The 20,342-nt window shown below is 42.5% G+C and overlaps 1 protein-coding gene across 3 annotated transcripts in view; it reads left to right on the top strand.

Moving 5' to 3' along the window:
• Window positions 1-1,875: 1,875 nt before the first annotated feature.
• The window catches only part of atad2b (ATPase family AAA domain containing 2B), a 66,937-nt gene continuing 48,470 nt past the window's right edge, over window positions 1,876-20,342 (top strand). Inside the window, exons 1-20 of one of the 3 annotated variants that reach the window (XM_037086066.1) lie at window positions 1,876-2,394; window positions 4,201-4,367; window positions 4,764-4,795; window positions 4,903-5,050; window positions 5,445-5,544; window positions 5,979-6,108; window positions 6,255-6,404; window positions 6,579-6,654; window positions 6,864-6,965; window positions 7,455-7,566; window positions 7,660-7,775; window positions 7,996-8,170; window positions 8,489-8,577; window positions 9,771-9,930; window positions 11,163-11,253; window positions 11,406-11,717; window positions 12,374-12,524; window positions 13,715-13,901; window positions 14,012-14,197; window positions 19,489-19,624. In XM_037086066.1, coding sequence (XP_036941961.1) covers window positions 2,296-2,394; window positions 4,201-4,367; window positions 4,764-4,795; window positions 4,903-5,050; window positions 5,445-5,544; window positions 5,979-6,108; window positions 6,255-6,404; window positions 6,579-6,654; window positions 6,864-6,965; window positions 7,455-7,566; window positions 7,660-7,775; window positions 7,996-8,170; window positions 8,489-8,577; window positions 9,771-9,930; window positions 11,163-11,253; window positions 11,406-11,717; window positions 12,374-12,524; window positions 13,715-13,901; window positions 14,012-14,197; window positions 19,489-19,624 — 2,719 coding nt within the window. In that variant the 5' untranslated portion in view covers window positions 1,876-2,295. Of the gene's footprint in view, window positions 2,395-3,789; window positions 3,903-3,931; window positions 4,069-4,200; window positions 4,368-4,763; window positions 4,796-4,902; window positions 5,051-5,444; window positions 5,545-5,978; window positions 6,109-6,254; window positions 6,405-6,578; window positions 6,655-6,863; window positions 6,966-7,454; window positions 7,567-7,659; window positions 7,776-7,995; window positions 8,171-8,488; window positions 8,578-9,770; window positions 9,931-11,162; window positions 11,254-11,405; window positions 11,718-12,373; window positions 12,525-13,714; window positions 13,902-14,011; window positions 14,198-19,488; window positions 19,625-20,342 lie in introns of those variants that run through there. The other 2 variants (XM_037086064.1, XM_037086067.1) reach the window with 2 other exon arrangements.

The raw sequence follows: 20,342 nt of genomic DNA, 5'->3' as shown, positions 1-20,342 counted from the left end.
TTCTGTCGCTTATTCATCACATTGGGTCCATTAACCACCATTCATTTTGTCACCTTTGACCTGGCCTTAGTCCAAGTGAGTGTGTTTAATACCAGAATTCAGCCCTAAGGGGTTTCCTGGTCAAGAAATAAAGTCACTTTGACAAGAAATTGACACTTAATAAATGCCCCAAAATGACTGATCATTACCTTAAAGCACTGAAATACATTTACTGTGAGCTTCACAACATTCTCAAACATATGGTGCATCAGTGGTCCATGAAATTAAAATGACCACATCTGAAATATTATCATCCTCACATGGTAATATAATTCCTAATCTTTATTTCCCTTAACATCTATACATGTTTACATTGAAAAATAACTGTACACCTGACACGCCATTAAACACTGAACTTTGACTGCCTTGCAAGCACATTATTATAATATCTTTAACGGATATTTAAATTCATGAGATTTGTTGCACCCAACTCATCCTCATCCTCATGTCTTTTCACAAAGACAGCTTTTAAGGAAGTAAAGGATTTCCCTTAGGGGTGTTGCTGCCTATCCAGATGTTGCTATGCCACCTATTGACCACATGGGGCAGATACTCCAACCACAAATGAATGAAAATACACTAAGAGCTAACTGATTAACACTTGCATGGATTGATGAGTGCATTCATATGTGACTGAGTTACTTTCAGGGTCTATAACTTGCAATGTAACTGAAAACCATATGTGGAGTATCTCGTTTAAGGCAAAGCATCTCCAGCCTCTTATGCACACAAGCAAAAGATGATGTCTTCTCATAACTATTCAAAGGCCCAATGAATCTGTTGTTGGGCCGAAGATTTGAGGTACATACTCACATACATAAAACATTTTAATTAAAAATGTATGTGCTTTCTCAACAGATTTGAATTGCAGCAATTCCATTTTTCTCGTACATTTGGATAATGCCTTCTGCAACTCCATGCACACAAAAATTATGTTTAATTCCAAATAAAATACCAAAAAAGCTTAAGAACACATTGCAAGCTCAGTTGCATCTTTCGTCAAGCCAGAAATAGTAGAAGCAAGATATGCACAAACACACACACACAGGTTGGGTTTCAGCAGTGGTGTCAGGACCGGGGTCAAGCGGTGTCATAGGGGTTCTGGAAAAGGATCAGAGGCAGTTCTTGGCAATCTACAGTTTTGTTTAATGCCACTTTTACTTCATATATAATATAACATCCCACGGTTATTGCCCCACAACAAAGACACACTGGGATTGAGTGACAATATAATGTTTTGATGTATTCATTATATCATATTTCTGAGATATGAGTACCAAATGCCACTGAGAGGAAGAAGAGGAATACTGAAAACAGAAGATGTGGAGAATGATTATCACTAATTCAGTGACCTAGATTACATGCATTTAGGTTATAATAACAAAGGCGAAGGTTTGATGGTCAATAATGTTCACCCAGTGTCTGCGTTAAGCCTCCAGGAAAACTCTCTGAGGTAATAATCAGCATGACTTCTTGCTATTGTTTGCTTGGAGCTGACGACTCAAGTTTACATGCCCGAATTGTTTGGAGTGGGATTACGTTTCTCAAAATCTTGCAGCGACTGCAAGCGATTGCGACATGCGATGGTTAACTTGAAAAAACACTTCATACCAGTGTCCCACCGCAATCAACTTTTATAGCTTATTATGTTTTTCTCCACTGAAGCAAGCTAAAAAAAAAATTTAAAAAAAGCTTTAACGTCTCAAAAATGTGGTTCTCCCTGAGGGGTACACTGTGTACACAAGCTTACAGAAACACATCTTTTTTTTAAAAAAACTTCATGCATTTAATATTCCTTAAGCAGCTTACAGGTAGACCATGCACTTCAGTGACACTTTACTTAACTTTACTGAAGCCTTTATTCACTGTGAATAATCCCTGCTGTGAACTGCACAGCCTCAGCAACACAAGGCAGTTATTTATATTGACCATGTTGTTGTGATATTTACATAGTATCTGCATAAGAAGTAGGCCAGTAGTTCTTTGTGGTAGTAGTTCAGTCAGCAAAAAAAAAAAATGTATGCACCTGCCAAACAGACCCACATCCACTTGAGAGAGGGAGAGAGAGGAAGAGAGAGAGAGAGAGAGAGAGAGGAAGAGAGAGAGAGAGAGAGAGAGGAAGAGAGAGAGAGAGAGAAAGAGAGAGAGAGAGAGAGAGAGAGAGAGAAATGGCGCCTCGATGCTGCGCTCACTGAGGCAGTGTTTGGAGCCGGCTAGGGAGATTCTGTAAGGGCAGACAAAAGGAAAAAAAAAGACATGGTGAACACGAGGAAAAGCTCACGGACGGGGAGCGGCCCGTTCATCTCCTCCAGGACCCGGTCGTCGTCGAGAAACGAGCGAAACTCTGAGGAACATGTAAGCCGGTTTTCCTTTCTTTGCCGGCGAGCTAGGTGGCTCTGCTAAGTTGGCTAGGTAGCTGTAGCCGTGGCCTCAAGGTGCTCCACTTAATGTTTTATTTACAGCAAAGTGCGAGCGGTGTTGGACTTGACATCCGCCCAGGCTCGCAGACACACAACAAAAGCCTTGAATGCGGCGGGTCGTACGCGTGTCGTTCGCGCCGAACGTGTTGCTTCAGCTGTCAAATTACAAGCTAGCGATGTTAGCTCCCGGCTAGCTCCAACTTGAGTTCCCTTTGTGTGTTTGGCAATTTTACCCGGCTCACTTGTTTCACCGTTGTCCCCACAAAATTCGCGTTTCCAAATGAAGACAACTGGGAGTTTTTTCATTGGAGCATTGGCACTGCTTCCCGTCGCCGACCTGCAAGTGTCGGAGCAATTATTTTCTTAAATAGAGAGGGAAAGCTTTAGTTAAGCTAGCGTTTGTAGGGTTACAGCTAGCCCGACTGCTAGCTTACAGTGGGGGAAGGGAGTCCCAGGTTCAAAACAGTTGGCTGGCTCAAGTCCCGTATTTAGCAAGTCTGAACTCGGTGAACTTTCTTGTGTTAATGCCCCAAAGACCCATATATAGCATGTTTACACAATAAGCGGTTTAAAGGCACTGGTATAACGTTATAGAGAATTATATTTCCCTACTTATTCGAAGAGTACCCATAAATGAATAGCCTTAGTTTGTACTGTGGTCGTCTGACCTACAAGCTGTCTGACAGCCTTTGTCTCAAAATGTAAACACTGAGATTATGCAAGGCGAGAGGGTCTGTTTCCGCATAATTTACGATTATTACAGGCCCTAACACTGACGAATAATATAATTCACCGATTCTGATGATTTATTGACAGTCATTACCACATTCTTGAGGTTTAATGGGCTGTTTGGCGAGGGGTTTATACTTTGTTGAATTTGTGGTTCAAGTAATTGAAGTCCTTCGTGGCTTCCGTCCAAACCCGTGGATCGCAAGCCAGGCTAAACTGACAGATGATGATGCGAAGTGTGATTTAAGGGCTTTACAGTGACAAACCTTACACTTTTAACAGTGTTTTTATCCGAGAATACATACTGTTTTCTGTTTTTTTGCTAGGCTACATTCCCAGTCATTTAGCTGGTTTGCTGTGTTGTAGGCCATGTTTTCAAAAAAACAAACAAACCTGTTGCTAAGACTAATAGTCCTTTTGTGACAATGTTTGCTAAATGAGTTAAATGATGTCAAGGTGTACCCCTCAGGCCACAGCTGTGCATTTGTTCACTGCTTGTACATCTCGCACTTTCCAAGTCTTGTCTGCATCAATTTATCCAGCAAGTCAGACAGACCCCTCTGCAGGCATTGCCGACAGTTGCCTATGACAACAGTGAGATACACGCTCATATCAGCAGGGAAGTTTAGCTGTGGAGGGCGTGAGCATCAAGGGCATATGTCTGGCTGGTGCTCAGTTGTGATTCAGGAACTACATGGAGGAGATGGGAACAAGGTTTCTTGTCTGTCTCATCAGAATACTCTATTCTGGTTTTGCCCTTTTGGAGCTCATCTGTCCTTTGAGTCCTTGACGTTGTCGTGATGTTATATTTACTTCAGCTGTTCGGTCATTCTTGAATATTACTTGCTTGGTATTCTGGCTTCATGCAGTGATTAATGGGGTGAATATTTTATGCAAATGGTTGTAAAAGGCTGTCACGTTTTCTTTTTCTGTTGCCTGCTTGTTCTAGTTGTTTGTCATCCTTGCGTTCTCTCTGCCTTCCTCTCTTGATGTTTGTTTGCTTACTCAACAGAAGGAGCCCAGTAGTGATGTGAGCTGTCCCAGCAGCCCGCGGTTGGCTCCCCCTTCCAAGCGGACACGCCGGCAGACGGCCTCCGAGCCCAGCTCCAGTGATACCTCCCCATCCCCTCAGACTAAGGGCCAGAGGGTCAGCTGGGGCATTCCCACCTACCGCACCAGGTCAGTGGCTGGCATCTGTTTCACTCACTCATCTTTGGATGCCAGAAATGGTGGATAATATTGTGCAGCACAATGATGGAGTACATTACTGCATGCGTTCTGTGTTATTCTTGTAGTATAATGTCCCATGTTTTGCAAAGAAACGTTATGTTAAAATCATTTAGATGTTAGTTTTCTTTTGTACAAACTGAGTTGGCCGAGCTGAAATTGGAAAATGAGTGTTGGCCTAGATTGCTATCTGTTGTTGAATCAGATCTCGTTCATCTTATGCTATATATTGTTAAACTGTATGTGAGCTCTCAAACAGTATTGTGGGTGATTAATTATAGTCCTCAGTGCAGATGTGTATATGTTTTTGCTTTGTTGCTTAACTCGTTTTTGTTGTTTAATTTCTAGGTTGTCCTCACGTATAATGCAAAATGGGCATGGTAATGCAATTCTTCTCGTTTCGTCTCTTTGTAAAAGCCTCACATTGAATATAAATACTTTTGTATTAAAGGAATGTTTCCTAATTTAATTCTCGTTGATGCTGCAGCACATATGAGTCACCGGAATGATGAGAGCGGAGGGGGAGATCACTCTCACATGAATGGCCATGTGGAGCTGAAGAGGAGCTGCCGAGTGAAGAAGAGCCAATTCGAACACCTCAATCAAAGCCTGCTGTTCGACCAGCTGGTCAACAGGTCAGTCACACCACTGACACCTTTCTTGGCAACAATGCATCTTATTGAAGAAAAACAGGAAGAAGCCTCAGGAGGAGCCACAGATGAGGGATACCTCTCCCAGGATGGACAGACGTGCAATAGATGTAACATGTGCAGAACAGACCAACACAGATAAAAATGACATCTGATTGAAGTAGATGACAGAACATATGTGAGGAGTGTGGATCCAAAAGGACGTCCGAGCAGGTTGCTAAAGTGACTGCGTAAGATGTCAGAGAAAATGTCCCAAAGTGATCTGTAGACGGTCATTCACGCTAGTTCATATACCGCTTTGAGCCAACAATTGTTTGCTCATGTTAATCTTCTGTAAGTTTCCTTCAGTTTTGTCAAATTCTGTTCTGTGTCTGTGCAGCACTGCTGAGGCTGTCCTTCAGGAGATGGACAACATTAGCAGCATCAGGCAGAACCGTGAGGTGGAGCGACTTCGCATGTGGACTGGAGACACAGAGGAGGTAAGTGTGGCTCTGCTGTCACACAAAACCCAGCGTTGGGAAAGTACAGTTTCACTGCCTCATAAACTTAGATGAATATAAGTGGTAGCATAAAGGCCCTGTTTCTCTAGGACATCATCAGAATCGGAATCTGCTTTATTGGCCAGCTATGTGTTTACATATAAGGCACTTGACTCCAGTTTTACATTGCCCACAAGGACTGATCATCTGATCATCAGATCGCATCCAGCAGGTTAAAAACAAAAGTTCACATCATTTACTTCGAAAGAAATCAAACTAATTGACTGAATCATGTAAAACTGCTTTCATTATCGCATTACTAAAGGGCATATAAACGCATCATATGAGATTATTATCATAACGTGATTATTGTCAGGTCATCTTATTATTGTGGTCATGTAAACGCTCAGTGATTGTGATGATTCTGATTCTAGGAGAACATGGACATGTATTCCCGGGTGAAGCGCCGGAAATCCATGCGCAGGAGCACTTTCAGCATGCCTGCACACCACAAAGTCATGAGCAAAGCTGAGCAGGAGGAAGAAGAAGAGGAAGGCACAGAAGGTAAGTTTCCACACTAATATTCTACTTATGAATCAGTGGAGAGAAAAGTACCTTATCTTTAACTGTTTTAATTAAAACGTCAATCTGACACTTTTATAGTGTACTATGCTTATCTGAAGTTTGAACAGTGCATTTTTGACTTTCAGATTCTCATGGTGAGGAAGAAGAGGAGGATGCAGAGGATGATGATGAGGATGATGAAGGGGATGAAGTTGAAGAGGCGGGAGAGGAAAATGACAGGCCATATAACCTGAGGCAGCGAAAGACGGTGCAGAGATATGAAGCACCACCTATTGGTATTTGATGATTTTTTATTTTTTATTTTGGAATCAAACCTTTTGCACATACATTTTTGTCAAACTGTGTCAGGCACGTTGTTTAATGATTTTCTTTCTGTTTCAATCACATGAGAAACTTTTTTTTTTAGGCTTGATATCTGACAACCAGTCGCTTTGTGTTTGCTTTCTCAGAGCCCGTGAACAGAAAACAGAGCAACCCCTCACTTTTTGACACCCACAGATCCCCAGCAAGAAGAAGCCATATAAGGTTGGTTCTAATTTGTGAAAAATCCAAGTCAGTTCTGATGCCAGACATGTTACGATGTGTGACTCTTAAGCAGCTTTCTCACTACCATGACTCATGAAGTCGGAGCTGTGGTTATGAAAAGTTGATTTCACTTCCACTTATCCCTGCTGATTAAAGAATATGTCTGAGTAATGGCGTGGCACTGAAGCTAGATTTTCACACTTCTCCAGAGTGAAGAAACATGCCATTCACAGCAGCGACACCACCTCGTCTTCTGATGAAGAGCGGTTTGAGCGAAGGAAAAGCAAGAGCATGACCCGCGCGAGGAACAGGTGACGGCTACTGCGTGCTTTCTTCTACCTTTTTATCTTTCTTTCATCTTCCTCTCGTTTACTTTTGGTTTGTACGAATCATTTTCCCTTTTTTATAGATTTTTAAAAAAAAAAGATTTTTGGTCTTATAATAAAAATAAGAAATATTATTTGTTGAATTATGTCCCTTTTCACTCACCTCCACACACCAACCAATTCTGTCAACAGTTGATATGGTTTTCATTTACCTGCTTTCAGTAAGTCTGGTCCCTTGCGTCCCTTTTGTAGTCACACAAATCATTATTGCATCTGACGCCAGCTAGGAAAAAGCCCCAGCTGTCAGCCTACCATAGCATTTTGAATTGTTAAGTCTGTGTTCATTCACATGCATGCTTAGAGGTTTGATATTCACTCAACCTTTTTACTGGTTTAAACTTTGTCAAAACACTACAGTGTGTAATTAAGTATTTGTACTGCTCACTTACGTCGGTCCTATTTTTTTTTTTCCAGATGTTTGCCTATGAACTTGACTACAGAAGACCTGGCTAGTGGGGTGCTGCGCGATCGGGTGAAAGTGGGTGCCAGCTTGGCGGATGTGGATCCAATGAACCTCGATAGCTCAGTGAGTAGAGACACTGATAAACACCAAAAAGCTGTTAAGCAAAAGTTGTATTTTAGAAACTTTGAAAGTTGAAAATGTTTGTTTTCTCCCCAGGTGAGATTTGACAGTGTGGGTGGCCTCAGTACTCACATTCAGTCGCTGAAGGAGATGGTAGTGTTCCCATTGCTTTACCCTGAGATCTTTGAGAGGTTTAAGATTCAGCCTCCCAGGTGAGAAGAACCAACACGGGCAGTTTGTTCACTGTAAAGATCACCCTATTTTGTTGTATTTTATGACATGTATGATGGAACAATGGTCTTTAATCTGATCAGACTGTTCATTTTCATGATGACATGTTGATGTCTGGTACATGGATACAAGGTAATGGATATGTTTGTGTGGCTTATTACCAAATAAACAGCTTCCATGTTCTCTCCCTTCCTTTTTTAGAGGGTGTTTGTTCTATGGACCTCCAGGGACAGGAAAGACTCTGGTAGCAAGGGCACTTGCCAATGAGTGTAGCCACGGAGACAGGAAGGTTTCGTTCTTCATGAGGAAAGGAGCTGACTGCCTTAGCAAGTGGGTCGGTGAATCAGAACGCCAGCTACGCCTGCTCTTTGACCAGGTGAGACACCCCAGTAGCACACCAGCGAGGTTGACTGATGATTGTTTTTGAACAACGTCCTTGTAACCACGGCCTCTGTCGCTTCAACTTAATTGATGTCACAATGTAAACAGAAAGCTGGCCATCTTCTGCTGGTAGGCTATTTTCAGTTCTGTGCAGCCTCGCTACTGTAAGTCAATACCATTGTACCGTTGCTTTTCACTTTTTGGAGAAAAGTAAGTTCTGTCATTTAAGTATGCTGAACCCAGTCAGCTTGAATGTAATTTATTCCAGTGAGCGTAATATTTAGTTGTTCGTCTTGTGTTTGTTTTCAATCAGGCTTACCTGATGAGGCCATCCATCATTTTCTTTGATGAGATCGATGGTTTGGCTCCTGTTCGCTCCAGCAGACAAGATCAGATACACAGGTAAGGCTTGTGTAGTTGTAACCTTCATATCAAAGACGGTGTGGCTGTGTTCCAGTGTCAAATTGCACTTGCTGTCAGTTTCTTCAATAGCTGTTTGTTTGTTTTCTGTTTTTTGCTGTATGTCTATAGTTACCAAAGTGGAAATCACAGAATTCTCAAGCACCTCGTGGAATTGGCTTAGTAGTCACTGACCAACTCTAACCTACACATTTGTTTTTCTTCCTACTCTTAAACTCACACAAAATTGGTCACTGTTTAAAAAACACAACTGTCCCTCTCATATGTGACATGCAGTGCTGAAATTGGGAAAATTGCAGCTGCTTTTACTCTGCCACACATGGGCATGGCTGCATCGGCAAGTCCAGTCTATAGCAGATTTTCCTGTTCCTGCCAATAGGTGGGGGCATGTTTTCAAGAACTACAGGTTCGAAAGAGCTGGCACTGCAACTTTGGTTTTGGATGAAATTGGCTGAATATGGATTTGGGTGCTTCACATTGAGTCCATTTTTTTTCATCTGGCATTGAGCAGCTATAGAAATGTAAATGAAAGTCGTATACATTTCCCTACCGATTTAGACCATTTCAAAATGACCTGTGAGAAAGTATCCTATTATGTGAACACAGCTTGCAGGTGATTCTTGTGGAAATGATGGCCTTTGTAGACAATGGAATATTTGCAACTGAAATGTAAAATTGCAATTCTGGTCCAAAGCTTATTGATTTGCATGTGCTTGAGTTTATAGATGCTCTCATCTTTCTGCCATGCTGGGTAAATAGATGAATGAGCTCTAGTCAACATCGAAATAGAACAGTTGATATATTTTGCCCCACACTGTTTTGTTCAATATGCAAGTTTGATAGACTAGGTCTCTGTACTACTTGCTGAAATAAGGCTTTGTTTATTTGGCCAGCACTGACTCTTAAGTCTTGTCAATGTTGTTTCAATCTCAAAAAGGATTTGGGCTCTTAATGTCAGCATGTACATTAGTGTGTGCATGTGTGTTTAACTTGCGTGCAGCATGTGTTTGAAATAGTGTTCAGTATGTACAGTCTGATTGTATTATGTTCTTGTATAACTGTCTTGCACTGAAGTCAGGCAGTTCTTGTTGTAATTCTGGGTTGTAAGATTAGATACAACTTAGTAGTAAATAGTGTTTAACCTTCTTTTCCACCTCCTCTTTCTCTCTGTCCAGTTCTATTGTGTCCACTCTGCTGGCCTTGATGGACGGCTTGGACAGTCGTGGGGAGATAGTGGTCATTGGTGCTACAAACAGACTTGACTCTATCGACCCGGCACTCAGGAGGCCTGGACGCTTTGACCGGGAGTTTCTGTTCAACCTGCCAGACAAGAAGGTGAGACGGAGTAAAGAAAACACCATAATTGGATACAGCGGACACATGTACATGAACTGAAACAAACAGTGTGTTTTTCATTGTTGGAGCATTTTACCCTCAGTTCTGTTGCACCACAGAATCTGTATCGGATGTCCAACTGTGAGACAATCGAAAGGATCACTTATTGTACATACAGTGCAGCATCCACATGAACACACACAGCAGGAGACACAATGAACTGCAGGAGTAATTTGTGTTTTACGTATAAGAGTCCTGCAATAACATTAGTGCACGTATCCCCTTGGCTATTAAGAGTCTCCTCAATCGTTATTCCCTCCTATTGGATATTTTGATCCAACGAGTAAGCGGCAAAGCAGATGCTCATTAGGTTTCTGAAAATTAACAATGCATTTTGGGCGAATTTGTTGTTACATAGATCTGATTGCTTTAATCTTGCAATTGGGGTGACTTTTTCCTCCCACGAGCAAATCAGCATTACATGTGTGCAGTGTTGTTTGTGACAGTGAGTCCAATTAACAGATTGTTGTTGGTGACTCCTCCCCATCGAGCCTGTCTGGACGAGTTGCCCTGCATCGTTTGTCCGCACAGTAGCATCATCGGTAATCAAAGCCTAGTCTGCAGGCCATTGCCGGCTAAACTCACCAGTGGTGGACTCTAACTGATTAAAAACCTTGCTCCAGTGCAAACAGCGATCCCCCTACACATTCAAGTTCAGCTCCCTCCTGGTTATTGCCCAAGCTGCTAGAAACCTGTAGGAAAAATCTGGCCCCGTTGTGTGTTTTGAATAGAAATAGAGATGTGATGAAAGATGATGAAAACCATTGCCCTTGATTCGCGACAAGGACCACTTTGCTCTTGATGTCTGCTTATCAAAGCAGAGTCCTGTGGAGACGATGCAACAATATGACGGGCGCATTGTGCTGAAGTGTCAGCAAGCCCCTAAGTTGAACTCACTCAAACAATTGCTTGATTCCATTTTGATCTTTCTCTTGCTGTTGTCACTTCTAGATAGAGTTGAGTAAGATGGTTTTAGTAATGTTACATGTGATGTGATTTCCTTGGTTTCTTTGTAGTATTCTGTTTCTTTCAGCCTGTCCTGATATGTTAAATCAGAATTCCTTTACATTGTTTATAAGTAGTGGCAGCGACTATGGCAGCTTAACCTGTTACCCTTGCCAGTACTTTTTTTTTGTCTCATTCCCTTTGTCCTTCCCAAATCCTCTGTTCAGGCCAGAAAGCACATCTTGGAGATTCACACTCGGGAATGGAATCCCAAATTGGCTGAGCCATTTGTAGATGAACTTGCAGAAAAATGTGTCGGTAAGAATGACCATTCTATATAACTGTATGGCACCAAATGGTATGAAAAGATCATTTAGAAAAATTGACTATATCCTCTGACATTCATGGTCACTGTTCCACTTGAAAACAGATTGTATTAAGTAACCTTTGTGTATCTGACTTGCTTTCAGGCTACTGCGGTGCTGACATCAAAGCACTTTGCACAGAGGCAGCCTTGGTGGCGTTGCGCCGCCGCTACCCCCAGATCTACGGCAGCAGTGTTAAACTGAAGCTGGATGTCACCTCGATTGTCCTGGGGCCTGGCGACTTCAGCAAGGCCATGAGGACAATCGTCCCAGCCTCCCAGAGGGCTCTGGCTCCCCCGGGCCGAGCCCTGTCCCCCACCCTCCGGCCCCTGCTGGCCAGCTCTTTCTCCTTGGTGCTGAAAGCTCTGCTCCGAGTCTTCCCCCACGCTCAGTGTACTGACAGGGACAACACACATGGTAGGGATTTGGGACCCAGGCGCCCATGGTTATAGCTGCACCCTGTGTTTCACTTTCCTGATGCTGGATTGTGGCTTCTCCCACCTTGACTCCCACACTCTGCTCCATTGCCAACTGTCTCGCTTGTTAGTGTGCTTTCCCTGATGGCTCTTTGTAGCATTTCATTTTTTGTTTCTCTTTTCCCCCACCTTATTACAAAAGTGCTTTGTATCACCCAACTGAACAAAGTCTATGGTGAAACACTACCCCGGAGAATGCAGAGGTGATAGCACAGAGATTGGATAACCAGTCATCCTGCTTGCACTTCAGAAGCTCACATCCCATCCAGTCAACAAGAGAGTGTTTACAGCAGATTAGACACAATGCAGCACTTGACCAGTGGGAGACTGCTTACTGGAGTTGTACTTTTTTGCACCTGGGAATGACTTTCCAAGGGTGTTGAATTGCTTTAGATGCCCATTAGATCACACCTAATAAGCTAGCTTTCTTTTTTTTCCATCATTTTTTAAGGGAAATGGCCACATTTGTGTCAGTGGAAGGGCTGCTTTGAGGATTTAACTTTGTAGAAATAAACTTTTTAAGTGCATTTGCCACCATTGTATATTGAGTTGAGTTGAGTCGTATGGTTGCATAAGAAGTGTTTCTCTCTGTGCTAGGCGGTGACAATCAACTGCTCGAAGAGGACTTGTACAGCGACGATGACAATGAGGAAGGCTCTGCTTCCATATATGAAGTCCAGCCTGCTGCATCCCCAAAGAGTCAGCTCTCCTCTTCCGCAACGCACAGACCCTTCCTCCATTTCTCCTTGTGAGTCCACAGAAATAAAGAGGGGACATGTCTATGTGTATGTTAGTGTGGGAATGAAAACATGTAGTTCCTCCGTCAGGTCCTCGCTGAGGAAGTAAACTTGCTAACATACCAAGCATACACCGAAAACACATTTTTTATTTTCAGATATGCAGCTGATGCTGAAGACTGACTACAGAATGACCAGCTCTTGTCTTCAGGGTGTTTCTTGTCATTACAGAGTCATCTAATTTGCGATTGATATAGATCCAGTAGGCCTTAGAATTAAAAGTCTCATCCTAGTTAGTAGAGAGCGACTTAATTAAGATATATCACAATATTTTCCATAGAAATGATAAGGATAATGAGCAACATATAGTGGCTCTCAGTTGTGGAGTCAGATGAGTTAGATCAAAATAGAGGATTAAAATTAAAAGGGAAGGTGATAAAACAGTTCTGAAATCAGAACCGCAATCGCTGCTTGCATTTGGGGGAAAAAAAAATGGAGAAAGGTGAAGGGATGACTCACAGCATTTTAATTAACTGGAACAAATTATTGAACATTTTAAGCTTTTATTAAGCTTCCAGTTTGACAAAATACGCTGCAGGCACTTTGCCCTCTTTGTATTTATACAACAGGCACACTAGTTCTACATAATACGGTGTAAGTTAGCGGTTCGTCCAAACTGTAACCAGCTTCTGAGACTCTCTCAATCACCACTTGCTTGTGAATCACTTTTTTTTTTTTGTTTTGTTTTGTCAAACTTCATCACTTGCGTGGTTGCAAGTTGCTTTTACTCTTGTTGCAAGAATTAATTCTCTAAACAGCCCGACTTGTTCTTTATCGTGCTCTAATTGTACCGTACTTATTTATCCCGCTGGGTCAGAGATGTAATTTACTTAATTTTGTCCTCGATGAAGATTGATGATTATTTAAATTGAAGAGTGCTCTAAGATGTCTGCTATATGCTGGTATTGTCAGCATGTACTGCGGTAGATTCACAAAGAAGACCTGCTAAGCACTTTGCAGGGTTGTTGAGGGTCAACTGTGGCTGTGAGTATCAACATTAGCTTACTGAAGTAAATGAATAAAAACTGAAGACAGTGGAGCTTCTGCTGTGACAACCCTGTTGTAATGAGTGTACAGCTGCTGGTCAGTGATCACAAGGGGTTCAATACTGTACTAACTATGAACTCCTGTCTGTCTCTAGCTCTGCTCTCAAACAGCCCACAGCATACCGGCCTCGTCTGCTCCTGGCCGGGGCCCCAGGCTCAGGACAGAGCTCCCACTTGGCCCCTGCTTTGCTGCACCACCTGGACAAGCTGCCGGTGCACCGCCTAGATTTGCCCACTCTCTACTCCGTCAGCGCTAAGACGCCAGAGGAGTCCTGTGCTCAGGTAACACAAACACAGACACCTAAGTAAATGCAGACACACATATGGTTGAATTTTTGAGAGAATAAGCAACCTACTGGCTTTAGGTATATGTATATGACCTATCTGTCTAGGTTTTCCGTGAAGCACGCCGGAGCGTGCCCAGTGTGGTATTCATGCCCCATGTGTCAGAGTGGTGGGAGACAGTGAGTGACACTGTGAAGAGCACCTTCCTTACCTTGCTGCAGGATGTACCCTCATTCAGCCCTGTCCTCATCCTTGCTACTGCCGAGACTCACTACTCACAGCTGTCAGACGAGGTGAGAACACAGTTTACACACAGCTGAGCCGACATATTCAGATTTACCTTCAGGCCTGGCCCATGTTTATAAGTGGCTACAAATTGCTGTCGATACACTTCCAAATATGTGAGCAAGGAGAGTGTTAACTTGATGTCTTTTTGTTTACAGTATTGGAGGTTAAAGCATGATTCAAAGGGCTTCTTCCTTTCTCTTACACTCGGAAGCGCTAGTGCAGGCACACACATGGTGGCACAGTCAAGGCCGTCTGCTCCCACAGAGTTTTTATCCACTTTATTGACTCCATCTCCCTTTTCTTGTCATTTATCCCAGTGCCCACTCTTTCTCCCTGCCCTTGCTCCTTCATCCTTCCTCTTAGATTCATAATTCTATTTCAGAAAGGCAAAGCAGAGTCAGACCCCCCGTTGTGGGTTAGGCTGTAAGGGAGCGATTGTGTCAGGGTAAGGGGAAATAGAGAAAATTGGAAGGGGGAAAAAGAGATTTAGATAAATAAGGAGGAGGGTCCTCTCTAGTCAGGCAACAGAAGGGCTTTAATTAGGTCCGGGGGTTGGCAGCCCCGTGTCTTCACCCCAGGACACTTGCACACCATATCCATGTGCTTGTGCAGACTGTGTGGGTTTATTTGTTGCAGACTGTGTGTGTGGCTGCTGTTTTGGTAAAGCCTCAGCTCTGGCCATGCTCCACAGGCACACACTCTTTGGATGTTTCTTTCTCTGTCATGGACTCATTAGGCACCTGGGTTCTTGCTCTCAGTGAGGCCTAAGCTTTTCTGTAATCTCTTCTAGTTCTCTCTTTCTTTGTGCATTTTTTTCTACTCTACTTGTCTTTCTATTTTTTTGTTTTTTCCCACACTATACTTTTGTTTTCTTTATGTTGTGTGATTGATAGTTCCCTGCCTGCAATTCTTTTTACTTGACTTAACTCCACCATGTTTGTTGATTCACATGCTGTGTTAAGAGATTATGAAAATGGAAGTAATCACACCCCGCCGACCATTCAGTCTCTGTGTCAAATGGTAGATTGCTATTCATTACACACTAAATGACTGGCTGAAACCAGGCAATTACTTTCCTTATTTCTTTTGTCAAATTACCTTTTCTTTGGTCATTGAACACATAGCCTTGCAGCCTGGAAAATTGGGAAGCACATGATGGGACTAATGGTGTACTCAAGTCAACATGGAGCCAGCATGAGGGCGTCAAGACTGTCCTTAGGCTATTCTGGCCTACTTCTGTGTGTTCTTCCCCACAAGAGTGTTGCTAGTTTGTAAAGAAATTGCATCATTGCACTTGTTAATCAGTTCTTTTCTTAACTTTTTTTGCAGTTAAAACACCCTGTTATGCTCATTTTCCAAGCTATATTTAAATGCAAATCGTTATGTCTATACCACACACTGTGCCTTTGTCTGTCTCCCTCGAACACTTGCAATGATAAATGCCTGGTGTAAATAGCTGGCAAAAAAGCAAACATTTTTACACTTGAGCTGGACTGCTACCCAGTTTTACTCTTGAGAAAACGCTCCTTACATTGACTGCTTTCACACAAGAAATTCTCATGGATGGAAATCTAAGCAGCTTTATTTCTTAGGTGTTGATTTATTTATGTTAAACCTGTTAAACTGAAACATGTATGTGGTGTAGCTACATCTGGTTCTGCTGGATACTTCAGACGAGCATTAGTTCTATAGTTTTAATGAGGCTGCTTTTTAAAAGAAATGTTTATTCATTTCTGCTTCCCGTGGCCACATGAATGTACCAAACGGACTGTTATTATAAATCCATACTTTCAGTTCTACTATATAGCCTACAATCACATAACTGTTGGTTTTATATATCTCAAGCAGGCTTCAAGTTTGTGCTCAGTACTATACTGAGATTAACCTAACTAGTAAGATAAGTCCAGTTTTGCTTTGTTTATATTTTAAACCCTTTGGTTCTGTAGAATAATTGGACCTACTTGGTTGCATTGTTTGTTTTATCAAATCATGCTGCTTATCTCTTGTCTCAAGTGTCCCAGAAGCTTTTTTTCCAGCGAGTTTCATTTTTAATTTTTCGGCACCGACATGCTGCAGTCAATGGTTTCTCTCTATGGTGCTTTAAGTGATTTGGCTATCTCTGGGAGTGTTGTTTCACTTTCTGGCACAGACAACACAGTGACAGCTGCTGTCTCGGCTCCAAACCTCAGCAGGGAACGGACAGCATCCCTCCCCAGCCAAAACTGACACTACAGGCTTGGGTCCAACTACATAGTCTCCCTCCTTCCCTTAACAGCCGTTCACTCTGCTTAGATTGACTTCCTTCTTGGTGGAGGACCGATGGAAATTGCTAGAACATGTGATTGTAAGAGTGCAGAAACTGCAGTTAGAGAGAGACACGGTGTCCCACCAGTCTTCTTAGGTTTATCGCCGTAACACTTTTGGAATGTTTGTTTTGAGTGCACTGAAAAGACATGAACTGCATGCTGAAAGGGAATTCATGCTGCACAGATTCATCATTTGGGCCTGATTTTTAGATGCACCAGTCAACTGCTTACAATGCTGAAATGAAGCAGATGCGGGCGAATTTTGCCACACAACTTCAAATAGCTTAATAGACAAATAATCACCAACTATTTTGATGATCTATTAGGTTTTTTTCAGATATTTTCCAAGCAAAAATATCAGATATTTGCTGCTTTTCGTTAGTCGATGGAGAGTCTTTTGGGTTTTGGACATTTGGTTAGGCAAGAAATTAAAAAAAAAAGTCTGTGCAGTGATTAAAATCTACATTTCTACAACAGCTTAAAGATGTCCTGTATTTATTATGCATACTATGTATTATACATACAAGTTATATGTTCTTATAGCGCAAATTTGAAAAACACATCTTGGCCACACTAGCTGATAAAATCTTTTGGCTGGTGAAGCTGCATCAGTGCACTCTGGCTGAACTCTGCTGCATCCTTATTGTCAACACTCTTCTTGTAACACTTTAAGAAGAGAGAGGAGGAAGAGGAGTAAAGGCAGTCTATCTATCTTACTCTCTAGCTACTTCCTCTAGCTCATTTTTGGGGGATCCTGAGGCATTCCCCGACCAGATGGGATGTCAACCCTCCAGCGTGCCCTATGGTCTCCTCCCTGTTGGACATGTGGGAACACCTCCACAGGGAAGCAACATAGAGACATTCGAATCAGATGCTCGAACTACTTCATCTTACTCGTGTCAAAGCAAAGGAGCTGTGGTTCTGTGGTGGAGCTCCTTTTTGTCCACTTATATCCATGACCTCATTCTTTGGGTCACGACGTAAAGCTCGTGACCGCAGCTGAGGGTTGGAGCTTGGATTGACCGGTAAATCGAGAGCTATGCCTTCAGGCTCAGCTCCCCTTTCACCACGGCAGTCCAGTATAGCATCTGCATTACTGACGTAGCACCAGTCGGCCTGTCAATCTCACGCTCCAGTTTACCCTCACTCAGTTATATCCATCTGGACTTGAGTGTGTACATTATTGTCCAGATGTTATTGTGGAGGACTGTGCTGTGTTTATTTTTGCTGCACTTCTTGTTTCTGAGGAGATTAAAGTCCCGCTTTTAGACGATTGTGATTCAGGAAGGTGTCTCAGCGATAGCTGTTTTTATGTGGATTATATGAAGAGTTATTCACTCAAGCTGTGTTTTACTGCTGTCTCATTTTATATCTGCAGTAGTGATTTCTATTTTTTTCTCAAGAATATTGAGATGGATGTAATGCCGCACAGTCAGGCATGTCTGACAGAAATGTTTTAGTTTGCCTTTAAGTCAGTTTTTGCAATTAATATTTGATCATGCTAGCAGAACAGGTGTCCAGTTTTGTTTTATAGTTGCTCCACGCAGCCAAACATCCCCAGTTAACTTTGTACATTGAGCTCTCTCCTCTTTACCCCCTCCCTCTTTTTAATTATTCATCTCGCCACACATTTCTGCCATCCCCTCTCTGTGTCAAAACCCTTGCTGCCTGTATCATGATGAAAAATCCTGAGAATCATTACCTGCTGTGTGCTACATATACACGACTGTCTCTGGCTCCCCTACTGTCTTCCTCTTTTTTACTCCATTCTATCTTTTCTTGCATTTCTTCTGAGGAGGGAGTGCAAAAAAAACCTGAGAGAGACGATAAGTAAGAGAACTGAAGGCAATGCAGAGAGAAAGGGAGAACATACATGCCATGGGTTAGGGAAAGGATCGATGTGAAAGACAGATGGGGGGAGATATAAAGTGGAAAGTAGGTGCTTAGTCAGCAACAGGGGTTCCCATTGGGAGAGGCCTTGAGCTCCATTACAGAAGTGGACTGGGATCTTGGTAAGACCCCCTGTAGCCTCCAGTATAGATACACATCAGAAATTAAGGTAGCTGAATGTAGGCTCATGTATTTTTTTCTGCCAGCAGTGTATTGTACAGTGATTACTGATGCGTAATCATACTAGACAAATGTAGTTACAAAGATTGCTTCAATAAGCAACGTAGAGGGCTGCATTAGTGAGGGTTGTGTTGTGAAAATACTGATGTCAGTACTGATAGTCAAATATCATAGTAACTGATTTATAGGTCAGTCATTTTTAAGATAAAAAGGTCAGAATTATTGACTCGGGCTTCTAGGATGTAAATATTTTCTGTTTTTTGGGTCGTGGATGTTTCATGGACCAAACGGCTGATTGATTAATTACTTAATTACTGTTTTTTTTCAGTTTGATCAGGCATCATCTGGCCTCCAGTAGAAAAATGACTGAAGGTCCATTTTCTTTTGACTACTGTTGCGACTAATGTGGACATGAAAATAATTCATCTGTTCATTAAATCCTGAACATCTAAGTGGTATGCTCAGTTTCTGCTGTGCTCAGTCGTGCTTCAGCTCAATGTGGTGGCTGATGAAAGCAGGCACTCCAGCTACACACTTTGTGACAAGCACAAATTGGAGTAATCAGTTGGATACAGTGGGTGTATGAAATAAAATACAATTCTCAAATATGATTAATTTTTCAGGGAAATATGATTAAGAGGTAGTAGTAGAAGTAGATTTTGTGTACTGCTGAATGAACAGAACTTACTAATAAAGGACGAAACCCTGAAACATAAATCTACCATTCCTCCACCACAGTTTGATCATCGTAGGCTGCATTTTCTGTATTTGTGATGCTTCAGTTCATGGACAATTGAGTTTGGTACCACGGCCTTTTTATTTGTTGTTCTGTGCTTTGTTTGTTTGTTTTTTACAAAAGGAGTTTAATTGTAAGGCATAACAATATACTCTTAATAATGCCTTGATTATTTTAAATACAGGTGAAAAGTATGTTCCAGAGGACCTATGGGGAGGTCGTGACGCTATGCCCTCCAGGAGAAGAGGACAGGAGGATCTTCTTCTCTGACCTCCTGCTGGTCCAAGCGGCCCGAGCTCCGCCACGTCTCAGGAATACAGGTACTAACTGTACTCACCTCTGGAAACACATGCAGGATGAGACGGTTGTGACTCATCCCTGCTGTCAGTCCTAGAGGGCAGTGTTGTCTACATGTGCTTCTTTTCTTATCTAGCTTTGTTCTCAGCCTTTCCCACAGTCCCTTTTGGATCCACGGAAAGGTAGAGGAGCAGATGTTTCATGATTGGTACATTCGAGAGATCCTCTCGTGTGTGTGTTCTCTGAATTCACAGTCGCATAGCGGGGTTAATTTTTCTGACATGATCAGAATCTGGGTAATTTCACTTGAGATTGAGAATAGAAATATGCAGAAGCAAGATATTGAGGGTTTTATACACACAAGAGAAAAATTTTCCCAGTGTGTGGACTGCTTTCCTGGACATCTCTATCTGTCATCCACGTTTAAAATGAGCCACCTCACACCCCCGTCCACCCCTATGACTGCTATTGCCCGGGTCCTTAGTGCTCCCCTAGCCCTCTGTTCTGGTTCAATATGAGAGAACTGTCCACCCAGGCTTTCAAATGGAAATGATGCCCAGTGTTCATCCGCAGTTTCCTCATTGATGCAAGGCAGGGGTTCCGGGCTTTACTCACCCGGTGCTCTTCAGGGGTCCCTGCATGACTAAGACGGCAGTCGGGCTTCCAGCAGAGAGTTGGGCAGAAAAGCAGCGAGAAGAGTTGCTATTAGAGGGCCCGGCCGCTATTAGCCATAATTAGAAT

This window comes from Acanthopagrus latus, chromosome 22, assembly GCF_904848185.1.
Source record: "Acanthopagrus latus isolate v.2019 chromosome 22, fAcaLat1.1, whole genome shotgun sequence".
Classification (NCBI taxonomy): Eukaryota; Metazoa; Chordata; class Actinopteri; order Spariformes; family Sparidae; genus Acanthopagrus; species Acanthopagrus latus.
This window is presented reverse-complemented; position numbering and strand designations above follow the sequence as displayed.